This window comes from Strix uralensis, chromosome 20, assembly GCF_047716275.1.
Source record: "Strix uralensis isolate ZFMK-TIS-50842 chromosome 20, bStrUra1, whole genome shotgun sequence".
Taxonomy (NCBI): Eukaryota; Metazoa; Chordata; class Aves; order Strigiformes; family Strigidae; genus Strix; species Strix uralensis.
In genome coordinates, this window is record NC_133991.1 from 7,925,583 (window position 1) to 7,947,098 (window position 21,516).

The window sequence follows — 21,516 nt, forward strand, 5'->3', positions numbered from 1 at the left end:
CTGTCCCCCCCAGCCAGGGCTGGTCCCTTCTCACATACACCCCCCCCGCCCAGATACAGCATCTTTTGACTAAGCTCCTAAAACCAGCTTTTTTTCACGGGGGTGGTAATGGGGAAGTGAGACTTGCTGCCTGGCGCCTGCTCAGTGGGGAAGCTGGGGCGCCCGTGGGGAGGGCAGGGACGGTGCCATGCTCCTCCGCTCACTCCCAGCCTCTCCGGGCTGTCTTTCTTCCAGGAGAAGCCAATATGGACGGCTTCCTCCAGAGTGTGGAGAAGGACCTGAACATCGACCGCCGGCAGCTGGCCGCTGCTGCTGAGAGAACCCACGTTACCGCCTTCGTCCCGGTGAAATGGCTGGCGAGCCTCAAAGAGCGCCGGGTGCTGCCCGGGCTGTGCCCGCGGCCGGAGGGGCTGAGCGACGTGGAGGTGAGGACGTTCCTGCAGCACTCCGTGCAGAAGCTGCCTGCGGGCTGGACCCGGGTGGAAATCCACGGGCTGCGGAAGGATCGGTTGGCGTACCCGCTGCGGGTGCAGCCCCCCGCCTCCGACCAGCGTAACGGCAACCCGGAGACCCTGCACGGCTTCATGCAGAGCGTCGCCTCGCAGAATTACCGAAACCTGTGGTGCCGGGCTCACTGCCTCTACGTGCGGCCGTACCGGCACGCTGACACGCCGCCCACCGTGCCGGCCCTGGATGCGCTGCGGGTTGCCCTGCAGAAGGCTTATGGTTGCCCCGTCCTTCAGGTGGGCAAGAGCGTGCCCGGTGCTTCTCCCGCCAAGGAGAGCGTGACGGCTGCCAAGGGGGGGCCCTCCTGCCCCAACGTCCTGCAGGCTGAAGCTCTGCTCGAGTCAGCCAACATGCTGTACATCATCTACCCTTACGTGCAGTATTGTTTGCACGACATCGTGACTTTCAGCCCGGCCAAGCTCACCAACAGCCACGCCAAAATCCTCTTCCTCCTCTTCCACGTGCTGCAGGCCATGAAGGCTTGTCACCAGGTGGGTCTGGCTTGTGGTGCCTTTTCCCTTCGGGATGTGGCTGTGGATGAGAAGCTGTGCAGCCGCCTCCGCGTGAACTTTAGAGAGTACGAGGGACAGAAGAAGGAGGAAGCGAATCTGGAGGCTGGTCTGGAACAAATGAGCGAGCAAAGCAGCGCTGGCGTGCGAGGGCAGGAGACGAGGTGCACCGCCTGCCAGAAGGACCTCCGGGACCTGGTGTTACAGTGGGTACATGGGCAGGTCAGCAACTTTGACTACCTTATGCGTCTGAACAGTTTGGCTGGGAGGAGAATGGGAGACCCCAATTATCACCCGGTTCTTCCATGGGTGGTGGACTTCACTACCAAAAACGGCAAGTTCAGGGACTTAAGGAAATCCAAGTTCCGTCTCAATAAGGGAGACAAGCAGCTGGACTTCACCTACGAGATGACCAAGCAGGCATTTGTTGCTGGTGGGTCAAGTGGGGAGCAGCTCCATGTCCCCCATCACATCTCCGATGTCCTTTCGGATATCACCTACTATGTGTACACGGCTCGGAGGACACCCAAGGCAGTGCTGTGCTGCCACGTGAGGTCCCAGTGGGAGCCCAATGAGTATCCAGCCAGCATGGAACGTATGCAGAGCTGGACCCCGGATGAGTGCATCCCAGAGTTCTATACAGACCCCTCCATCTTCCGATCCATCCATCCGGACATGCCCGATCTGGACGTGCCATCTTGGTGTAGCTCCTACGAGGAGTTCATCGAAGTCCACCGCATGCTGCTTGAGAGCCGGGAAGTCTCTCAGGACCTCCACCACTGGATTGATCTCACTTTTGGGTACAAGCTGCTGGGGAAAGATGCTGTCAAGGAGAAGAATGTCTGCCTCCACCTAGTAGACAACCACACGCATCTGACGACTTATGGGGTTGTGCAGCTTTTTGACCAGCCGCATCCCAGGCGCATGGTGGGACCTGCCTACACGCCTGCTGAAGCTCCAGCCATTGCCCGGCCTCTTCTCCAGAACATCCGGGAGACCGTGTTTTTGGAGGATTTCCAAGGCCAGGTGACGGATGTGGTTAATGGGCTGGTCCTGGAGGCGACTCCCAGTGAAACCACCTGGTCTGGGGAGAAACCCATCGCTGGTGAGGATGATTTAGAGCAAGGCACAGAAGCCCTGGATTCAATTTCTGCTACCAGTAGAGCTGCTGATCAGCCCTGTGCCACTGTGCCTTCAGCACAGCCCTCCACCCTCCCTGCTTATGCCACCGAAGGCAAAACCTCAGGTGTCCGACCGCTCCGTCGGAGCAAGGCAGGCGCTGTGGATCAGGTTGACATGAAGATCACGCTTCCTGAAGGCTTCAATCCGCTCCAGGCCCTGGAAGAACTGGAAAAATTGGACAATTTCTTGGTTAAAGGCTTAAGCAGTGAGATGCAGCTGATGGAGCAGCTGTGGGAAGAGCCACCCCTGGGTCTCTCGGACCTCTTCCAGAGGGACATGCAAGCTTTGGGCATTCTGGTAGCTGAGATTATATTTGCACCAAGGATTCGTCCTTCGAAACCTGACGCATCCTTGTTGGAGCGGTTCCTGGTGGTGCGTAATCTGTGTCGCTACCATCCCAAGGAGATCCCGGCCCCGCTCCAGCACGTGCTGCACGTCCTGCTGCAGCTGAGCGTGCCGGTGGAGAAGCTTCTGAAGACCAGGCTGGGCAAGGGCATGGTGCAGTTGTTTGAATACAAACCTGTCTCCCAGGGCCTCCCCCCGCCCTGTCCCACACAGCTCCTCAGCCCCTTCAGCTCTATTGTCCCCTTCCCCACATACTTCCCAGCCCTGCACAAATTCATTTTCACCTATCAGGCAAAGAAGATAGAGGATGAAGGTCAGGGCCGGGAACTTGTTTTCCAGCTGTGGCAGCAGGTGGAGGGGATCCTTTCTGAAATCACTCCTGAAGGCTTGGAGATTCTTCTGCCCTTCATATTATCTCTTATGTCGGAGGAGAACACCGCTGTCTACGCAGCGTGGTATCTCTTTGAACCTATAGCTAAATCCCTGGGTCCGAAGAATGCCAATAAATACTTGCTCAAGCCATTGATCGGAGCATATGAGACCCCCTGCTACCGCCACGGCAGGTTCTACCTCTACACAGACTGCTTTGTCGCCCAGCTGATAGTGCGCCTGGGGCTGCAGTCCTTCCTCCTGAACCTCCTTCCCCACATCCTGCAGATTCTCGTTGGCATCGAGAGCTCGCGGGAGGAGAGCAAATCCCTCCTCGGCACAGCTGAAGATGATGAGAGTGGAGGGGAAAGCCCGGTGTCATGTGTGTTTGGGGAGGAGATCAAAATGGACGTGGAGCACAGCTCCGCTGCACTCGACCTCCTCGACTACACCTCTGGTGTCAGCTTCCATGACCAAGCCTACCTGCCCGAGAGCGAGGATTTCCAGAGTGGCCTCTATGTCGGGGAGTCCCTGCAGCCCCAGGAGCAGGAATCGCTCAGCCTTGGGCGGCTGAGTGACAAGAGCAGCGCCAGCGAGGTGTCCCTGGGAGAGGACAGACCTGCGGACGGGGACTCCCAGAAGGACAAGAGCAGCTTGAAGTCGATGGACAGCAGCCAGGACCTGAAACAGAGCGAGGACTCGGAGGAGGAGGAAGAGGAGCATGATGAAGAGGAGCACGATGATGCCACGGTTGATGCAGAGTTGACGGTGGCTGTGGATGCTGGTGCCTCTGTGGATGTCACCCTGGCTGATGACAGCAGCGAGCCAGAGGACGGAGAGGGAGAGGAGCTGCCAGATCACTCCGACGACAAAGAGCAGACAATACTCCTGGGTAAGACCCTGCCAACGTTGAGCCTTTCTGCTGTGTGTGGCAAACACCCAGTAAGGCAGTGAATGGGAAGAAGTGGGTCCAGATTTGGGGGTGTTTATGGTCCCAGCTTGGGGACAGCGATGAAACCAGTGTAAGAGGCCAGGTCTCTGCTGCAGTGTGTGGATCTGAGAGCCAGGGAGCTGCCTGCGGGGCAGGCAGGGTCTGGGCAGGAGCTGGGTGATAGCTAATCTGCGCTCTGCCAGGCTCTGTCCTTGCGACTGTTTTTGTTTTGCAGACACAGCCTGTAAGATGGTGAGGTGGCTCTCAGCCAAGCTGGGCCCTACCGTCACATCCCGCTTCATCGCCAGGAACCTGCTCCGTCTGCTCACGTCCTGCTACGTCGGTAATGTCTGCTCCTCAGACCCCAGGGGCCCGGGGTGGGCTCTGCCCCAAAACAGTCTGCTGGGTGCCTGGTGGCTTGGGTGTAGCCTGCTGCTTCAGCTCATGGTGTTGTCTCTGGGCAGGCCCTACCAGGCAGCAGTTTGTACCAAGCAGCGATGAGAACAGTCCCCTGAGTACAGGAAATATCTACCAAAAACGGCCAGTGCTGGGAGATCAGGTGTCCAAGCCAGTGCTGGCCTGTCTGGTGCATGTGGCGTACCTGTACGGAGAGCCTGTCCTCACCTACCAGTACCTGCCCTACATCAGCTACCTGGTTAGTGTTGCCTTTTCTCCTCTTCTCACGCGTGTTGGGGGCGAGAGCTGTGTCCAGGCACAGAAGGAGGATGCACAGAAAACAGTCCAGCCTCACCAGGAGCCTCCTGCCTAAAAATGTGTGCTCGGTCGAGCTCCATCTGGGCCAGTGTGGGCTGAGCAGCGCCGGCTGCGTTGGCTGAGAAGGGCTGTGCTGATGCAGCCAGAAGAGGCACTTTCACCCCCTGCCGTAAGCCCCGGATCGCTCGCACGGCTGCGTTCGTGGGCTTTGCTCTTTAGCGAGCCTCAGCCACCGTGGATCTGCATCCTCCTTCCCCATTCCTGCCGGGGGCTTTCCCCGTCAGACCCATTGCTGGCACACGTGAAGCCAGAGAAAAAGGTTTTCTTCTGCTTTGCTGGGCGAGAGCTGGCACAGGGATTGTGATAACGGGCAGGCGGAGCAGCCTGGGCTGCTCTGGGATTGCTGGAGCAAGTGTTTTTAGAGGTCTGTATGGGTAGATAGGGGGTGAGCTGGGGAGAGGCTAAAGGTTTTTCAACTGTATAAAAAATACTGGCAGGAGAAACTTTTCAGCTTGAAATTCGTAGCTGAATAGCAAGAAGAAAATGTGTGTAATGTGGCTGGTTGAAAAAACAGTTTTTCATCAAAAAAAATGTTTTTGAATGTTTTAAACAGGCTTATTTTTCATATTGCTCCCTTTCTAGTGGTTATAAACACTTTGGTTATGGATTCTTGTTTAAATGGAAAACTTCAATAGCTTTTTGGTAATTTAAACGTAGAGGAAAAGAGGCCACAGCTGTTCATTTAAAGAAAACAAAAAGGCATTGTCAGTTTTTCCAGTGTTGAAGGGGAGATTTTTCAGGGGAAAAAATCCCATTTTTCAGCAAAATCATTCTCCACCCAGTTGCAATCACAGCTCCAGCTGTTCTGCTTTGCTTTACTAAACTTATTGCTTGGGGGTGCTGGGGGGACTAATCCCCCCGTGAACAGCATTTGGCAACCTGATATTAAAGCAATGAAACTTGCAGGTCACAAATAGGATAAAGTAAATCCTTCTTGCAGGATTTGGCAGAGTGGATATTTTGTGAGAGGAAGAGCCTCTGTGATGAGCTGGAAGATGGCAGGTGTACAAGAAATATAGCGGAAACTGGGAATTGTCTGTGGTTTTTGTTATTGGCTCTCTTTTCTTGGGTGTTTGATTTGTCTAGGAGTTAGGAAATAGGATAATCTAGAAAGAAATCTTTTACTGTTGCTGCTGATGTTGTTAACTCTTTGGCATTGCTGTAACCAGCATTGGTACGTTGTCAGCAAAAGGGGATGTGCTCTTCTGCCTCATGAAATTATTAGCAGCTGGATTTCTAGAAGTCAGCGGCAGGTTTGCCCATAATTTGTGCTTGGATATTTCATGCAAGGACTGTTCCTCTGCAGTATGTGCAGCCAGGCTCAACACAGCATGGGATGAAGACAATGATTCTTGCTTTAAGTCACCTGTATGTAATAGGTTTCCCCTCTTCCTGTGCTCTGGGGTGTCTGGGCTAGTCTGGGGTTGTCTCTCTCCCCTCTGAGTTTCCCAGCCATGGGAGCATCCTGCAGGGAGATTCCCTCCAGAGGATGCCTGTGAGCTTGGGGATGTTTTAGGCCCTTGTCTCCAGGCTCATCTCTTGTGCTGACGTCTGTCTGTCAGTTTTCAGGCTCATCCCTTGAGTGCAAGACATGAGTTGCTGTTGAGACTCAGTGCTCAGGTTCCTCTTCCAGGGGCTGTGCCCAGCACTACCGTGCTGGTGTTTGAGGCTGAGCTCGGGTGATCCTGGGATCACCCTTGATGTGTCCAGCTGGTGGCCCTGGCACTGAAGGATTCCTTTTGCAGGTTGCGCCCAGTGGCGGGTCCGGTGGCGGCCGGCTGAACAGTCGGAAGGAGGCAGGGCTCCTGGCTGCTGTGACGCTGACTCAGAAGATCGTGGTGTGTCTCTCGGACACCACGCTGATGGACATTCTCCCCAAGATCAGCCAGGAGGTGCTGCTCCCAGTGCTGGGCTTCCTCACTTCGCCGGCTGTCGGGTGAGCGCTTCAGCCAGCATCGGCACAACTCAAAATCAGGGATTTGGGAATGGTTCTGTGAGGGCCTTAACACTCCTGGGGTTGTGGGGCTGCTCCTGCCCTGATGTGCACCTCCTCGCACTGGTACCCAGCATGCGCGTGGAGCTTGTGCTGCTCAAGACCTTCTGATAACCCAGACAAGGCAGGAAGCATGAAGCAGAGGAGGGGAAGAAGGGGTATGTGGAGTGCAAGCTGGTAATGGATGTCCTCTTCAGTTTCCCCAGTGGTGCCCAGGCCCGTATTGTCCTGTGCGTTAAGACAATCAGCCTGATTGCCTTGATCTGCCTGCGGATTGGGCAGGAGATGGTGCAGCAGCATTTGAGTGACACAGTGAGAAACTTCTTTGGAGCATTCTCACTGCTGCAGGAGCTGCAAGACCAGGTCAGTGATGTCCTGCCATCCCCCAGCACCCAGCTGCAGGAATGTGGTGGGCAAACCTGCATACACCAGTACTGGTGTCAGCAGCATCCAGCCCAGGCTGTGTTTGTGTAATTAATTATGTGGTGAGAGCATCTGAACTTGGGTATCTTCCTGTTGTGCAGGGGTTGACTGCGGAGTCACTGAGCAGCTGTGAGGTGCCAGTGATGGAAGTGCCCCTTTCAGATGGGAAGCTGCTGGCCCTGGATCCGGCCGTGCTGCTGGAGTTACAGAAGGTGTTTAACCCTGAGATGGCCTATGTCACCTACATCCCCTTCTCCTGCTTGCTAGGTACGGCTTGGCCACCGTCTCCTAGGATTTGTGAGAGCTCCGTGCTCTGCGCGGATGTGCTGGACCTGAACTCAGGAGAAGTCAGAGGGCTGCTGGGGGAAACCCACAGCTTCTGCACTGCGGCTTGGTCTGCTTGTGGGGTCGGGAGCCCACCGGCCTTTAGGCTGCTTTGGCTGGGAGCCAAAGTACTTTGTGGCTGGCTCGTGGAGGACACCGTGTTCACAGCCCTGTGCTGACCCTTGTTCTGTTGTTGATGGTGGGGGGTGCTGATGGGGAAATTCCTTCCCTTGAAGCCCCATTCTCTCTCTCTTCAGGTGATGTTATCCGGTCGGTTGTGCCCAACCACTTGCTGGTTGAGAAGCTGGCCAGCCTCCACCTGGAGAACGTGAACCCCAAGAGCCTGCAGGTCGTTAGCCTGGAGCAAACAGCCAGTGCAGTGGGCTCAGACCAAGAGACGCGAGGGACCGAGCCCTTCTCTAGCCACCACGAGGACAGTCACTCTGGTACTTTTGGGAGTGTGCTGGTAGGAAACCGCATCCAGGTCCCTGTGGACACACAGCGCGAGTGTCTTGGCTTACTTCGCCTCAGTGCTGGCACTGATGGTTTTATTCCCAGCTCATCCAGCGAGGAGAATACCCTGAAGCATGACCTTCCTCGCAGCACCCACATGCTGTGTGGGAACTGGCTGGCCTACTGGCAGTATGAGATTGGGGTGAGCCAACATGACCCCCGCTTCCACTTCCACCAGATCAAGCTGCAGAGTTTCTCAGGGCATTCAGGGGCCATCAAGTGCGTGGCACCGCTCAGCAGCGAGGACTTCTTTCTTAGTGGCAGCAAGGACAAAACTGTCCGCCTGTGGCCCTTGTACAACTACGGGGATGGCACCAGCGAGGTGCCACCGCGCTTCACGTACGCTGAGCACAAGAAGTCGGTTTTCTATGTGAGCCAGCTGGAGGCCTCGCAGCACGTGGTGAGCTGCGATGGGACCGTGCACATCTGGGACCAGTTCACAGGTGAGAAGGGAAAGGGTGAGGGCTGGCTGGAGTGAACTGGTCCTGTCCTTAAAGACAGAGGGGCCATGCTGAGCTTTGATGGCTCCTGTTAAAAACCTGCGCAGAACTGGAGGTTTGATGTGTACCTCCTCAGTACATCTACTGATGTAACCTCTCCATCATGTTTTTACAGGCAAACTGCTCCGGACTTTTGATGAATTAGACAGCAAAGTCCCCATCACAGCTGTGACCACCATGCCACCTCCCTATCACAGCATCTCTGTGGCCAGCGCAGACTCAGTGCTGCGGTTCATCGATCACAGGAAGCCAGGACTACAGGTAGGGCGTCTGCGAGCCACCCTCCTCCATCTGTGTGCTTAGCCCAAAGCCAGCTGTGGTGCCTCCGTGAAAGCCAGATGGGCCTTGTCCCCTAAATACCTGGACCCCGTAGGTCTTTGGCCCCGCAGTAGCTGGACTGTCTCTCTCTTGCAGCACGAGTTTCGCCTGGCCAGTGGGGTGAGCGCTGGGCTCATCCGCTGCTTGGCTGTCAGTCCTAACGGGCGCAGCGTTATGGCTGGCTTCTCCTCTGGCTTCATTGTGCTGTTGGACACCAGGACAGGACTCATCATGCGGGGGTGGCCTGCCCATGAGGGAGACATCCTGCAGATCAAGGTGAGAGGTCCAGCTGGGATCTGGGATCAGGGTGGGGGGCTGCTCTGTGAGCCCTGTCGATCCCCTGAGGTTGTGCGGAGCATCCTTCTGGCACGTGCTGCTTGGCAGGGCCTGTCTGCTCCATCCTCTGGGCGTTCCTCCAGCCCTTGCTCTGTCCCCAAGCTCTCCTGCCCCGTGGTTAGTGCTGCAGGTGGCTGTTCATGGTCCAGCCTGTGCTGAACAGTCCCAGGTGCCAGTCCCTGCCAAGCAGCTCTGCCACAGGGGCAGGGGTGAGACACATCCCCCATGAAGAAGCAAGCGTGTTGCTTTCTTCACAGGGTTCTCAGTCCCCCTGGAAGAGCATTGCTCTAATGAATAACTCTTGTCCATATTTACCCACCCTCGGGGAGCAGCGCTGGGGCTCCAGTGTCCTCGACCCAAATGCAGGTTAAACAAAGTTTAGCTGCGTGGGTTGTTTACCCTCTCACTAGCTCTGCTAATAAGCAGCTCCAGGCTTCTCCTACCCTCAGCAGTGTTTTCTACCGTGAGAGAGCCTCCCAATTCCTTTTCCTGAGAAGGAAAATAAGCTGGCAGGTGGTTTGGTGGAGGGGGAGACCACATGATAATCTCTTTACCCACTGCAGTAGTAACAGATGATAAATTAGTTGTGCTATCAGGGTGTTGTTGAGAAGAGACACAGTCCCTTTCTTGGAGGATAGCACTCGAGGAGGTTGCCAGCTACCAGAGAGTCCTGTAGCTTCCAGCATTCACCCGGATGCCTTGTTAATAGTGCTCAGTACTATCAGCTGCTTGGAAATGCCTGGGACTTCCCAAGGGATTGCACTGGGACTGTTGGATTATTGGCAGCTACCTGCTAATCTCATTTGCAGGATGAGATTGGGAGTTTTTACTGCAGCAGTGTGGTTCACTGGCCTTTCCTCTCCTGCAGGCTGCAGAGGGCAACGTGCTAATCAGTTCATCTTCGGATCATTCCCTGACTGTCTGGAAGGAACTGGAGCAGAAACCTTTGCACCACTACAAATCTGCATCTGAACCCATCCACACATTTGACCTCTACGGCAACGAAGTGGTCACTGGCACTGTGGCCAACAAGATTGGCGTCTACTCCATGCTGGAGTCCTCAGCCCTGCCCATCAGCACGACCAAGCTGAGCTCGGAGAATTTTCGGGGTACGCTGACTAGCCTGGCGGTGCTGCCCACGAAATGCCATCTCCTGCTGGGCTCGGACAACGGCATCATACGCCTTCTGGCGTAGTGACCCCCAGCCCGGGAGCCTGCGGCTGTCCCACAGTGCTGGTGGCAGAGCTGAAAGCCAGTGGTGTCGCTTACAGAGGAGGCAGAGTTAGATGTTTCTGATCAGAGGATGCAGGGGGGCAGGTGTACTTGTTAGTGAGTACTTGGTGAAGCATCTCTAACCTCTTTCTGTATCTTCAAAAAGAAAAAAAGCCATAACTGAGAAACCTCCACTGCTGCTGGGAGAAATACTGGGCGTTGTAGGTCACTGTCACCCCTGCAGAGAGGCCTGGAGCTTTCCATACCATGTGTGCCTGATCCCCAGGGGACTGTGAGCTGCCCTCCAGAGTAATATGGACCACAGGTATCCCCCCCCACTTCAGTTAAGGGGTAAGAGGTCCCCCTTGACAAGAACACAAAAGTGTAGCTACTGCCATCTGCACTTACCCTTCACTTCCACTCCTGAACCACTGAACAGTCTTACTAGGATTAGCATAAGCTGGGCCTGGGAACTGCCGCCTTCGGAGCTGGGTGGTGCCGGGCATCTCCTCCTCTGGTGGTCTGCGTTCAGAGCCCCGAGGATGTACTCTAGTAACTTTAGGTTCTGCCAGCTGAGTTAGAGCCTGTATGGGAGGAGGAGAGGTTAACTAGAGCACTTGTGCTGCCTTACTGGCTCCAGAGCACAGGCTGGAATGGAAGTCAGCCAAGGCACAGACCCCATCCGCTCCGCCAGTTCATTTAGGAATGGGCTGCTGCGGAGGGACAGTTTGGGATGGGAACGTGACCCTCTAGGGAGGCCAGAACTAGATGCTTCCATGAGGATTTTGGCTTCTGGAGCAGTAAGCTAGGGATGGCCCGTTGTTGGTTCCTGCCCCGGCAGCGCTGCATCCTGTGGTTATCTCAGGGGTGAGGGATGCCCTGTGTGCCATGAGCTGGCAGCGTTTCTCTAGAAATCCTCCTTCTAATCCTCTCCTTTGTGCTGGTCAGACTCCTGGGGAAGACGGGACAGCCAAAAGGTGCTGGGTTTGGTCCACTCCTGCCCTTGTAGGGTGAGCCAGGAGGTGTGATCCCGCATGGTCTCCTGACCTTCCCTCTGGGTCAGCGTTGCCTGTTCCCACCCCAAAGGCGAGGAGAGAGCTCTTTGACCCAGCAGTAGGAGCAGTTGCCTCACTTCTGTTGCAGCCCTTTTCCCATCCATCCTTCAGCCTAGTCAGAGCCAGTATCAGGGGAACGGGAAGCTCTTATCTTGGGCAGAGGAGGAGCCTGCTGTGGGTCATTCTGGGAGGGGAAAGGGCTTTCATCCAGCTGCCGGTTCATCTGAGCCCCCTGCAGTTGGGAAGGCTGCCCTCCGCTCCCAGGGAGGGTGGGGAGGCGAGCAGTTGGCCCTTGCTATCCTTCCCTACCCAAGGGGAGCTCTCAGTCCCGTGTTGCCTATTAACCATTTGCAATAGATGTAAATATTTACTTCTAATAAACTCTTTGAAAGAGATGCAGAGACGGCCGCGCGGGGAAGCTCTGTGCTGGAGGGGCCCAGGCACGGTGTGGGGCTGGGTGTGCTGCCTGCGGCTCTCCTGCTCTGGCAGCCAAAGCTAAAACTCTGTGTTCAGGCACCTCTTGTGTTCCTGGGTGAGCTGGAGGAGGGATGCTGTACGGTAGGACTCTGCTGCACAGGGAATTGGATCTGCTTTCCAGGGGGAAGCAGCTCCCCATCTTGCAGCAGCTTGTCCCAACGTGTCATACGAGGAGTGGCTGAGGGAACTGGGGGGGTTTAGTCTGGAGAAGAGGAGGCTGAGGGGAGACCTCATGGCCCTCTACAAGTCCCTGAAAGGAGGTTGCAGAGAGCTGGGGATGAGCCTCTTTAACCAAGTAATAAGTGATAGGACAAGAGGTAATGGCCTCAAGTTGTGCCAGGGAAGGTTTAGACTAGATATTAGGAAGTATTTCTTTCCAGAAGGGGTTGTTGGGCATTGGAATGGGCTGTCCAGGGAGGTGGTGGAGTCCCCATCCCTGGAGGTGTTCAAGAGGCGGGTTGACATAGCACTTAGGGATCTGGTGTAGCTGGGATCTGTCAGTGCTGGGTTAACGGTTGGACTAGATGATCTTCAAGTCCCTTCCAACCTAGATGATTCTGTGAACGTAGTTTCTGGTTGCAGAGCTTGGACCTGTCTCCTTTCCACTCCTTCCTTTCATCTGGAGTGAGTTTGAGAACCAGGAGCTGCTGCAAGGAATGGATGACTGCAAGATCTGCAACCCTGTTAGCGTTCCCCATTAGCATTCCCCACTGCTCCTTAGTGACTCCTCTGGCGCCGAGGACATGGACAGAGCCAGGAAGGATCACCATTGCTTCTTCATACGGCATGAAACCGCCCAGGATGGGACTCCTGGAGTTCTGCCCGTCCCCGAGACTCTTCCTCCGTGCCAAGCAGTGCGGGCGTGCCATGGAGCCTGGCACCAGGGCCAAGTCCCCCAGCAGAGCTCTGGTGTGTGCTGTGCCCCCGGGGAGGTACCAGCTGCTCTTGGCTCGGCTCAGCCTGAGCATCGCCGCCTCCTGCTCGGGTACGCGGCCACGGGGCCTTGGGCACCAGCCATCTGTTAATACCTCGCTCTTGCTGCAGCAGAAGCAGCTGGGACACAGGGAGTAAATATCTGGGGTTTTCCGCAGAGAAAATTCCAAAACCAGAGAGAGCCCTGTGGCAATAAATACCAAGCCCTGCATTTTCACTAAAGGTTATGAGTAAAGGAGCACATTCCCAGCACAGGGAAAGCGGAACCACTACTAGGGACAACTGACTTCACACGTTACTTCTGCTGATGGGAGTTTTGGAGCTGGTAAACTCAGTATTAACATTGTCCTGAGGGTGCCAGCACCGCAAAGTGTCTCCCCATCTCCAAATGCACCACAAATTCACTCTTGCCGCCCAAACAAATGTTTAACCGGATGCTGTAGGTCAATATTTGCCTGCCAAATTCTCAAACAGGGGGTGGTGCCGAAGGTCGCTGGCAGCGGGTAGGAGAGGTGGGCTGGACAAGAGACTGTGTGTGCCCCATGCAGAGCTATCGGCCGGGCTAAAGCAGGTGCCAGCTCCAACGTGGACACGAACAACTTCAGGTAAAGGGCAAAGGAACGAGGATTTGACAGTAAATGGGGGCTCCTCCAACAAGCAATACTGTCTCTCTGGGAGAGGGGGGTGAATTTGGCAGAGGGTTAAAGGATGGGCACCATCAGGGAGAAAAGGGGCATTCGGGGTTATATGTGGCTGCAGGATTTGGCGTGAGGGAGGAGGGGGAACGAAATGGCCTCAAGATTTGCTTCTTCCACTTGGCAACTGGGGTTGCAGCCCAGCAGTTTCAGGTCGAAGCAGAGACTGCTCGGAGAGCAGAAAGCAGCCCCAGGAATTAAGTGTATGGCGGCTGTGCTGAGGACCGGGCTTTGGCATGGAGGCTTTATGCTAAGAATTTCAGTTTGAACGGGAAAAGCAGCTGGGTGAAGCAGTGGCCAGGCAATGGGTGGGGTTTTATCCATGGCCCTGGAAGCCCTGCTCCGACTGTCCCCTACAGGAATCGGAGTGCGGGGGTGGGAGAGGCTGGATTTGCCAGCAAAGGGGGAAGGCGAGTGCTGGAAAGGGGAGGACTCTATTCCAGGACATATTGCTGAGAAACTGCTCTGATATTGCATTTTCTACCTGCAAAATCCCTCCCAGACAGCACTGGCTGAGTGCCTGCAGCCCCTCCAAGGCAGGTTAGTATCCCTTCTCCCAAGAGCCAGGGGCATGGCTGAGGATGCCGTGCCTGTACCTTGGTGGTTTGCACAGGAAAGGAGCAGAGGCTCTTGTCTTCTGCCAGAGGCACAGCGTGTGCAGGACTGATTAGGGAAATACCATTTGCAGTCCAGAGGAATGAGTGTGATGGGGTCAGAAATGCAGGATCCAAGCAGGAGAGTGTCTTGTAGGAGCCTGGCTGTGGTTACAGCTCTGCTCTGGTGCAGGTCCCCGTTCCTCTCTGATTTCGCTGCCTTGGCGTTGGACCCAGGAGTCCTGTGTTGTTTCTTTGCAGCATTGTTCATCTCCCTATTGCTTTCTGCAAGCTCCTGCGCCAACCTGTTTGGCCAGGTTGATAATTTTCTCCCTGTAGACCTGAATAGGCTCAGCTTGCTGCTGTCAGGCAGCTGGAAATAACTTTTCTCTCTCGGCTGGTCCTTCTGTTCCAGAAATATGGTGTTCCTCTGGGGTCTGTTGCTGCTCTGCCTGTCTGCTCTGCACAGTCACCTAAGGGTAAGTTGCTTCACTCCAGCGATGGTGGGGGCTGCTGTGGTGTGAGCACAGCCCTCCCCCCAGCCAGCAAAGGGAAAGGGAGCGAGGTGCCTCTCCTGCACCAGAGCATGGGGCAAACACCACCCGATGCTTCTGCGTGAGAAGCCCTGGAAGTGGGGGACACTGCTTCTCTGCTATGGGGCTCACCTGTGCCCCAGTGCAGCAAGGTTTCAAATCTTTTTCCTGGCTAATATAGCTGTGACTATTCTCATTATCCAAGTGGATTTCTGTAGAAAATCTCTGGAAACTTGGCTTCAACTGTATTTAGTGGCCCTGACCCTCAGGGGTTAACAGGAGGTTGTTTAATAACAGCTTTTTTTTTTTTTTTTTCCCTCCCATTTTAAATCTGGATCCCCGTCAGATCTGAGATTGCAAAACCGCATTGCTCAGTTTCTAGAGAATACATTATTTTCTACCCTTCTGACCTGGTCCCTTTCTAAACAAATCCAGCATTGGCAGTCACTTCCACCTCCCCCCAGTGGACCCCACCGCCTCTGGGTCTGCATCCTAAAGCCCTGCCCGTGCTGTAGCCACGCGAGGACAACTATAGCCAGGCTAGTGCCAGTCTCCAACCTGGCCCCATGGGAATGCGTTAGGAGTGGGGGCAGAGAAGTCTGACTCTGGAAATTCAGAGAAAATTATCTGGAACTCAACTTTGTTTCTTTGTTTTGTTTTGGTTTTTTCCCTACAGTTTTCTTTAGCACATGCCATCGAGCAAAAGCATCTCCTCTTAGATAAAGATGGGGAGCTGAAGGTAAGTAATGACTTGTTCCACCCAAGGGGACTGAGGTTATGCTGTGGCATTTGCAATGGTTTTCCAGTTTGTCCTGAGACAGGATGAGTCCAGGACAGTGAGAAAGTCCAAGTCCATCTTTGCGCAGGCTTCCCTCCCCACCTCACCCCCCGCTGCTGCCAACGCTCTGCTCCTTCGCGTTGGCAGCGCCAGCCGCAGTAACTGCGCAGTGCTGGTGTGTACAGGGACTGGCAGGTGGATTATTTAATCTGATTGGTAAGGGAAGATGAGGAGAACAACTAGCTATGAGAGTGACAGGGAGAAAGACCCGTAGCTGATGCTACCCATCAAGCCTGGCTCTGAGAGCGCAGCGCTCCCGCAGTAGAGGAATGTCATCCGGATGCCGGTGGGAACAGAGAGATCTGAGGGAAAAAGCATGTGTTTAAGACCGTGCAAATGTGAGGACAGTAGCAGCAGTGCTATAGGCTAAAGCTCAGAAAACTGGAAAATGAAGAATTTGGAGAGAAAAGGGATGGAAGAGAACAGACAAGTCAAGAACAGACAGATGCCTGGAGGAGGATTTGAGCCAAAACGGATCAAGGCTGTGACAGCAGTCGAGGGTGCTGACCGATGCACGAGGCAGATCAGCAGTCCTAAAATATGTGAGAGGAGGTGGTGAAATCAAGGTTGAGGATGATGGATCTGTAAAAGGTGAAGGTGCAGGACATGTGCTGAGCAGGTGGTGGTGCCTGCCCTCTCGGGCTCGTGTGCCTGGGGCAGGCCCTGAGAGCAAGTGGAGGAGGAACCACTGCAGGAGCCTCACTCAGTCCATTTTCCCAGGATACAAGACTTTCTGTTTTCCATACCCACTGAGGTGCTTTTAACCTCAAAGTTAAAAGGCAAACTGAAGCAAATACACCACGAGAGAAGCTGGAGAGTTTTCTCAACCCGTTTAGGTGTGCAGTAAAGCCCACGAGGGACGGGATTGCTGTGCTCCTGCTTTCCCAACTTTATCCTTGTTTCTCCCCAGGATGTGAAAAGTGCTGGAGTTGCACAGTCTGCTCTGCTGGGAGCCATCCCAACCCTGCCAAACGCAGAGCTCGTGGACTTTACCTACGACAGCTTCCAGGAGATTGATGAACCCATGTTACCTTTCACCACCACCCCGCCAGGCACGAGGAACGACTGGAACTCAGAGGATGAAGCCATAGCTGGGGCTGTGGGCTGTCATGAACAGCAACCAGCTGGGGAAACTGCCTCTTCTGAAGAGGAAGGAGAGGCTGAAGATGAAAGCTGTGAGATGACTTGGAAGAAGAGCAAGAGGCTAGCAGATGGCTTGATGAGATTCAGCATCGATCTCCTGAGAGAGGTCCAGCTGGAGTCCAACAGAACCAATGTGATCCTGTCACCCCTCAGCATCGCCCTCGCCTTGTCTCACCTGGCACTGGGTAACATCTTAGTTACAAAAGCACTGGTTCCTGCCCTTCCCTGTACCCCCTCCTAGAGGCACCAGGAACCAATGCGTAAAATGCGAAGATTAAATACACTTACTCTTACTCCTGCAGCTTCAATTAGGTGCTATTACAATTGAATCTGCCCTCTGTGGCCCATGCTGAGGCTCCTACTCTCAGGTTTCTCCCACCTCTTGTGTAAGGCGCAGTCTGTTTCTAACAGGAGGCAGGTAGAGTAACGTCCCTGTTTTTCACTACATGGGCCTGAACTAATGGGAATTTGACTTTGATTTTTAGGAGCAGCAGATCAGACAGAGAAGCATTTGCTGGAGGCGATGCACCTGGAGTCAGTGCCGTGTCTCCACCACATGTTGGGCACCTTTCACAGAAGGCTCACAGGATCGACCCTCAGCCTTGCATCACGTCTGTACCTGCAGAAAGGTGAGAGCTGGCACAGGGGTGTCTGTACCGGTGTGCGATAAAACTCTTGGTGACAGAGTGATGGAAGCATGCTGCCATAGCAGGAGATGTCTCTGCTTCCCTGAGCACGCCTGGGGAGTGTCATGCTACCAGCTGAGCTACTGAGCAAATTTTTTCAAGGTCTGATGACTTCATGTGGAATTCTTCCCCTTTGCCAGGATTTGAGGTGAAAGAGAAGTTTCTGGAGGATTCAGAGAAATTCTACAGGACAAAGCCCATGACTCTGTCTGGGATGTGTGAGGATGACCTCGTGGCTATAAACAACTGGGTAAAGGAAGCAACTAATGGGCAAATACCCACCTTCCTACAGCAGCTCCCTGAAAACACAGTGATGCTCTTGCTCAATGCAATCCACTTCCATGGTGAGCTCCACAGGCCTTACTTTTCAAGCCTGATCATCCAGAGGAATAGTTCAAAATCTACTAGTTTTCCACCACCACTGTAGCTGAATGGCATCTCCTCTCCTTGCTTCCTGCTAGTCAATCTGCTTGTTCTTTTCTTGTACCTCTGCTCTTCCTCTTGCTTAGATTTCTTTACAGTAATGATTCCCAACTACTTCATATGTGCTAAAAATGTTACTTGACAGCAGAGCCAGGATGCAGCAGGTGGAACCTGCAGCATTTTTGCCTTGTGGTTCAGGATCCCAGACAGTGCCACATCACTGCTCAGCTTAACCAGGTCACATGCAACTCACTACACACCAACCACAGAGCTCAGAGGCAGCTTCTGCAGATTTCTTTCTGACTACAGCACAGTGGTCAGGCACATCCTCCTCTTAATTCCCTGAGGGTTGTTCAGGGAAGTGCAGACTAAACATTTGTGGGGTAAATCTGCAAATGCGTTAGCTTGGTTTTGGAGCACTGTTTCACTCTAGGCAGCACAAAGGCAATACTCTTCATTTTTCAAAGCACAAACATCCATTACTTTATCTTCATAGCCTTCAGTAATCTCCCACGCTGAGGCATGAGGATTAATCCTTGTTCTTTTTGTTATTCCATAGGCCCTCTCTGGAAGATAAGAGCTTCACGCTGTTAGGGCCCTTCCAGCCTTGGTACTGACTTCTCTTTGTTGTATTTCTACTTGCCTGCTCACTATCTGCCTTGTTGGAGAGCTCATGATAGGAAGAGTGTCAGCTAGGCAGTTTCTGTTTTCCTACCCAAATTTAACTTTATTGAATTCTAAACTTTTATTTTCATAGGGTTTTGGAGGAATAAGTTTGATGTTAGCTTCACTGGGCCAGATGTATTCCACCTTGACAATGAGTTCGTGGTCCCAGTAGAGATGATGAAAGCCCAGAAGTACTCCCTGAGCTGGTTTACACTGGAGTCCCAGGACATTCAGGTAGGGCTCTATTAGGAGCACTACAAGTTTTGCTTGGAATTTCCTCTTGCTATTGTATTTCACTGACTGCAACTATTCTTTCCAAAAAAACCCAAACGTCTTTCAACAGGCATGGCACACAAAAATTTAATAAGCATCCTTTGTCCGTGCTTCTAGCAAGAATGTTGAATCTTCACTCTCAATCTCTAGGAACAACGACAAAGAGATATTCCCACTAAATGGGAATTAATGGAGATTGAAAGCCCTGAGTTAAAGATAAATGAGGAAATATGGAAAGGAATTCCCTCAGACAGTGTACTGTTGGAGCCCTTCAGAATACAGCTACTGCCAGAATGGGTACAGTGTTTGTGCACATGGGCTTCCACCCCACCATGTGTTCACTAAAATCTGATGCTGTTATTCCAACAAACTTTCTTCCCTGAAGAAATCAGATACCTCCTTCCCACCAGGCTGTTTTTGTCTGGTAGCTATACTGGCTCTGTAGACCAATTAGAAAAAGACTAAATTAAAAGCATCACTTTCTGGACTTCCCTTCCTCTTCCATAAATTCTTCTGGTTGGTTTTGTTTCCAGGTGGCCAAGTTTCCCTTTAAGAGTAACATGAGTTTTGTGGTCATTGTACCAAACCAGTATACTTGGAATACCTCTCACGTGCTGGAGAACTTCCCTTACAAACAACTGTGCAAGCTTTTCCCCAGAGAGGTACCCACCACAGTGAAGATCCCCAAAATAAAACTGAACTACCAGCTGGAACTCAACAAGGTTCTCAGTCAAATGGGTAAGGCCTCTAACAGGATTTTCACAGAATAAGTGAAGCTGATCAATCTATATAGCATCTGTTCTCTGACACTAAAAACTGCCATCCTTGTTTCTAAAGCTGTGCCTCACAGCTTGCTCCAGATAACGTCCAAACTCTTTCAGCTCTTATTCCTCTCCTCCTCCTTACTCTTTGCTTGCCTAGCACCAAATGTTTTGCTCCAACAAGATTATACTACAGAAAAGGCAGCATTCACAGTTCCTCACAATCTTTACGAGTTCTTCCTATTCCCCCATTTGCAGCCAAGACCAACTTCCTCCTGTGTGTCAACCTTTATGTTAAATGGCAAAGGAAGAGATAGTGTCCAGGACACAGAAATTGCCAACAGAGAGAATGCAGATCTCAAAACCTGGAACTGAGAGCTCACTGAAATAAAACACTAAGCACTGCATTTCCAGATGAGAATAAATTGAGTTCACTTTGTTTTGCAGAATTGCTTAAACAAATAATCTCTGTAAAAGTGTTCCAGCCCAGCAAGAAAGAGCCTTCAGACTTGCTGCTGCTTTTTAAGGAAGGCTTTAAGTTCTTACACTACTGTCCTAAAACAGGTGGACAAAGCTTGTGAAAACTGTTCTGGTTTTGGCACCCTCAGCCCTTCATACAGAGAGGGGGACTGGGGAACCTGGCTGGACCACAACTTTTGTTTCTGTTGCCTGCCAGTTCTCCAGTCCTCCATGGTGGACAACACATGTAGCAACACATTGTTTTCTTCGGGCTGCTTTGAGAAAAATCAGAGCTGGTGGCACCAACTGGGAAATGTTAACTTAGTCTCACTTCTCTGTAGGCCTCCAGGAGCTGTTCACAAGCCCAAATCTCCAGAAGATCACAGATGAGCCTCTCTTCGTATCCAGTATACAGCATCAATCTACCCTGGAGCTTAAAGAAGATGGGGTGGAAGCATCTGGTGCTACCAGCATCGCGATTTCACGCTCAGTCTCTGCCTTCAGCCTTGACCGGCCCTTTGTCTTCATTATCTTTGAAGATGAAACAGGCATCCCACTTTTTATAGGCAGTGTCCAGAACCCTAACCCCAATGCTGCTCCCCAGATAAAAGACCCACGGAACTCACGTGAAGCAACAGATGTCAATGAGTACCCCATGCCCAAATAAGAGAGGAGCAGAGCCTAAGTGTTCTGGGACTGCTGCCTGACCCTTTGGACCAGCTAAGAGAGGCCTTCTGTCCTTGGAGGCCTCCCTCTGAGGCCACAGGAGGCAATCTCTTGCAGTTTTCCTTTACAGATCCCTAGAGACCAGTCCTGGGATAGCCTATTCCAGCCTTGACGAGCTTCTCCAGGCTGGAGTTCCCCTCTGTTGAACCTGAAAAGCTTGCTCTGCCTGGATTTCCCTTCCAGGGCTCTCAGTTCTGGAAGGGAGACTTCCTTGTCCCCAGACTCTTATCAGAGTCTTTATTAAGCTCTTATTAGAGTCCCCTGTAGCCTGGAATCATCATTAGCATCTGGCAGCTTGAACAACAGCCAGAGATATTAATATGGCTCTTCCTTCCGCAGTTCCTGTGAACATGTCTCCCTTGAAGTGTTCCTCTGAAAACCATCTGTACCCACCTAGAAAATGACCTCTAGATAACTGGACTAGTAACCATCTTTAGGATGCATCAGATTATTTCCAGGCAGAGGCTCTTTTCAAAGATTCCCCTTTCCCACACCTAGGCTATTGGGATCTGATGGGGGAGGGTCTGCAGTGGGAAACCCCTTTGGATCCTTATCTCCAGCCCTTTTCCTGGGAAACTCTAGGTTCTTGCATAACGCTAGATTTTTTGAGACATATTTTATAAAGTGTTTTTTAGTAATTTTTATGTTGGCAGAATAATAAAGAGTAAAGCAGAATATATTTGCTTAAGGTGTTGCCTTGAAAGACCCAGCAGAGAAAGGAAAAAGGCACGCAACTTGAATGATTGCAAAGATTGGGAGGAAAAAAGTCTGGGTGTGAGAGATGGAAAGGTAAGAAGGGCTCTTTGCAAAGGATCAGCTTTTTGCTACACCTCGCCACAGAGGACAACAGGGGCTGGGAGGTGAAATGGCTAATCTGTAAAGACTGTCCAAGGACTGAGTCCAATCAGCTTTGGGTATCTCACCTGCAGAAGGTGCAGGGCACACTCACTGGCTCAGAGCTGGCTTTGCGAAACGGGCAGAATTCCTTGAATTAGGGCATGAGCTTAGTGGCAGAGGGA

The 21,516-nt window shown here is 52.8% G+C and overlaps 2 protein-coding genes across 6 annotated transcripts; both read left to right on the forward strand.

The window, feature by feature from the left end:
* Positions 1 to 86: 86 nt before the first annotated feature.
* On the forward strand, positions 87 to 11,690 carry WDR81 (WD repeat domain 81). The gene is made up of 10 exons (XM_074890355.1): positions 87 to 3,804; positions 4,079 to 4,186; positions 4,308 to 4,498; positions 6,363 to 6,553; positions 6,808 to 6,973; positions 7,135 to 7,300; positions 7,615 to 8,313; positions 8,486 to 8,631; positions 8,785 to 8,964; positions 9,893 to 11,690. Exons 1-10 carry the CDS (start codon positions 246 to 248, stop codon positions 10,217 to 10,219), a joined length of 5,733 nt encoding a protein of 1,910 aa, XP_074746456.1. The 5' UTR covers positions 87 to 245; the 3' UTR covers positions 10,220 to 11,690.
* SERPINF2 (serpin family F member 2) lies at positions 10,078 to 21,172 on the forward strand. 5 transcript variants are annotated; one of them, XM_074890362.1, is made up of 10 exons: positions 12,474 to 13,306; positions 13,899 to 13,936; positions 14,405 to 14,468; positions 15,199 to 15,261; positions 16,271 to 16,688; positions 16,989 to 17,132; positions 17,330 to 17,533; positions 18,370 to 18,512; positions 19,085 to 19,289; positions 20,113 to 21,172. In XM_074890362.1, the coding sequence occupies exons 3-10, from the start codon at positions 14,409 to 14,411 to the stop codon at positions 20,436 to 20,438; spliced, it is 1,563 nt and encodes a 520-aa protein (XP_074746463.1). In that variant the 5' UTR covers positions 12,474 to 13,306; positions 13,899 to 13,936; positions 14,405 to 14,408; the 3' UTR covers positions 20,439 to 21,172. The 5 variants fall into 5 exon arrangements, with proteins under 5 accessions (XP_074746464.1, XP_074746463.1, XP_074746461.1 ...); XM_074890363.1 differs by lacking the exons at positions 12,474 to 13,306; positions 13,899 to 13,936 and adding an exon at positions 10,078 to 10,133; XM_074890360.1 differs by lacking the exon at positions 13,899 to 13,936.
* The last annotated feature ends 344 nt before the right edge of the window (positions 21,173 to 21,516 follow it).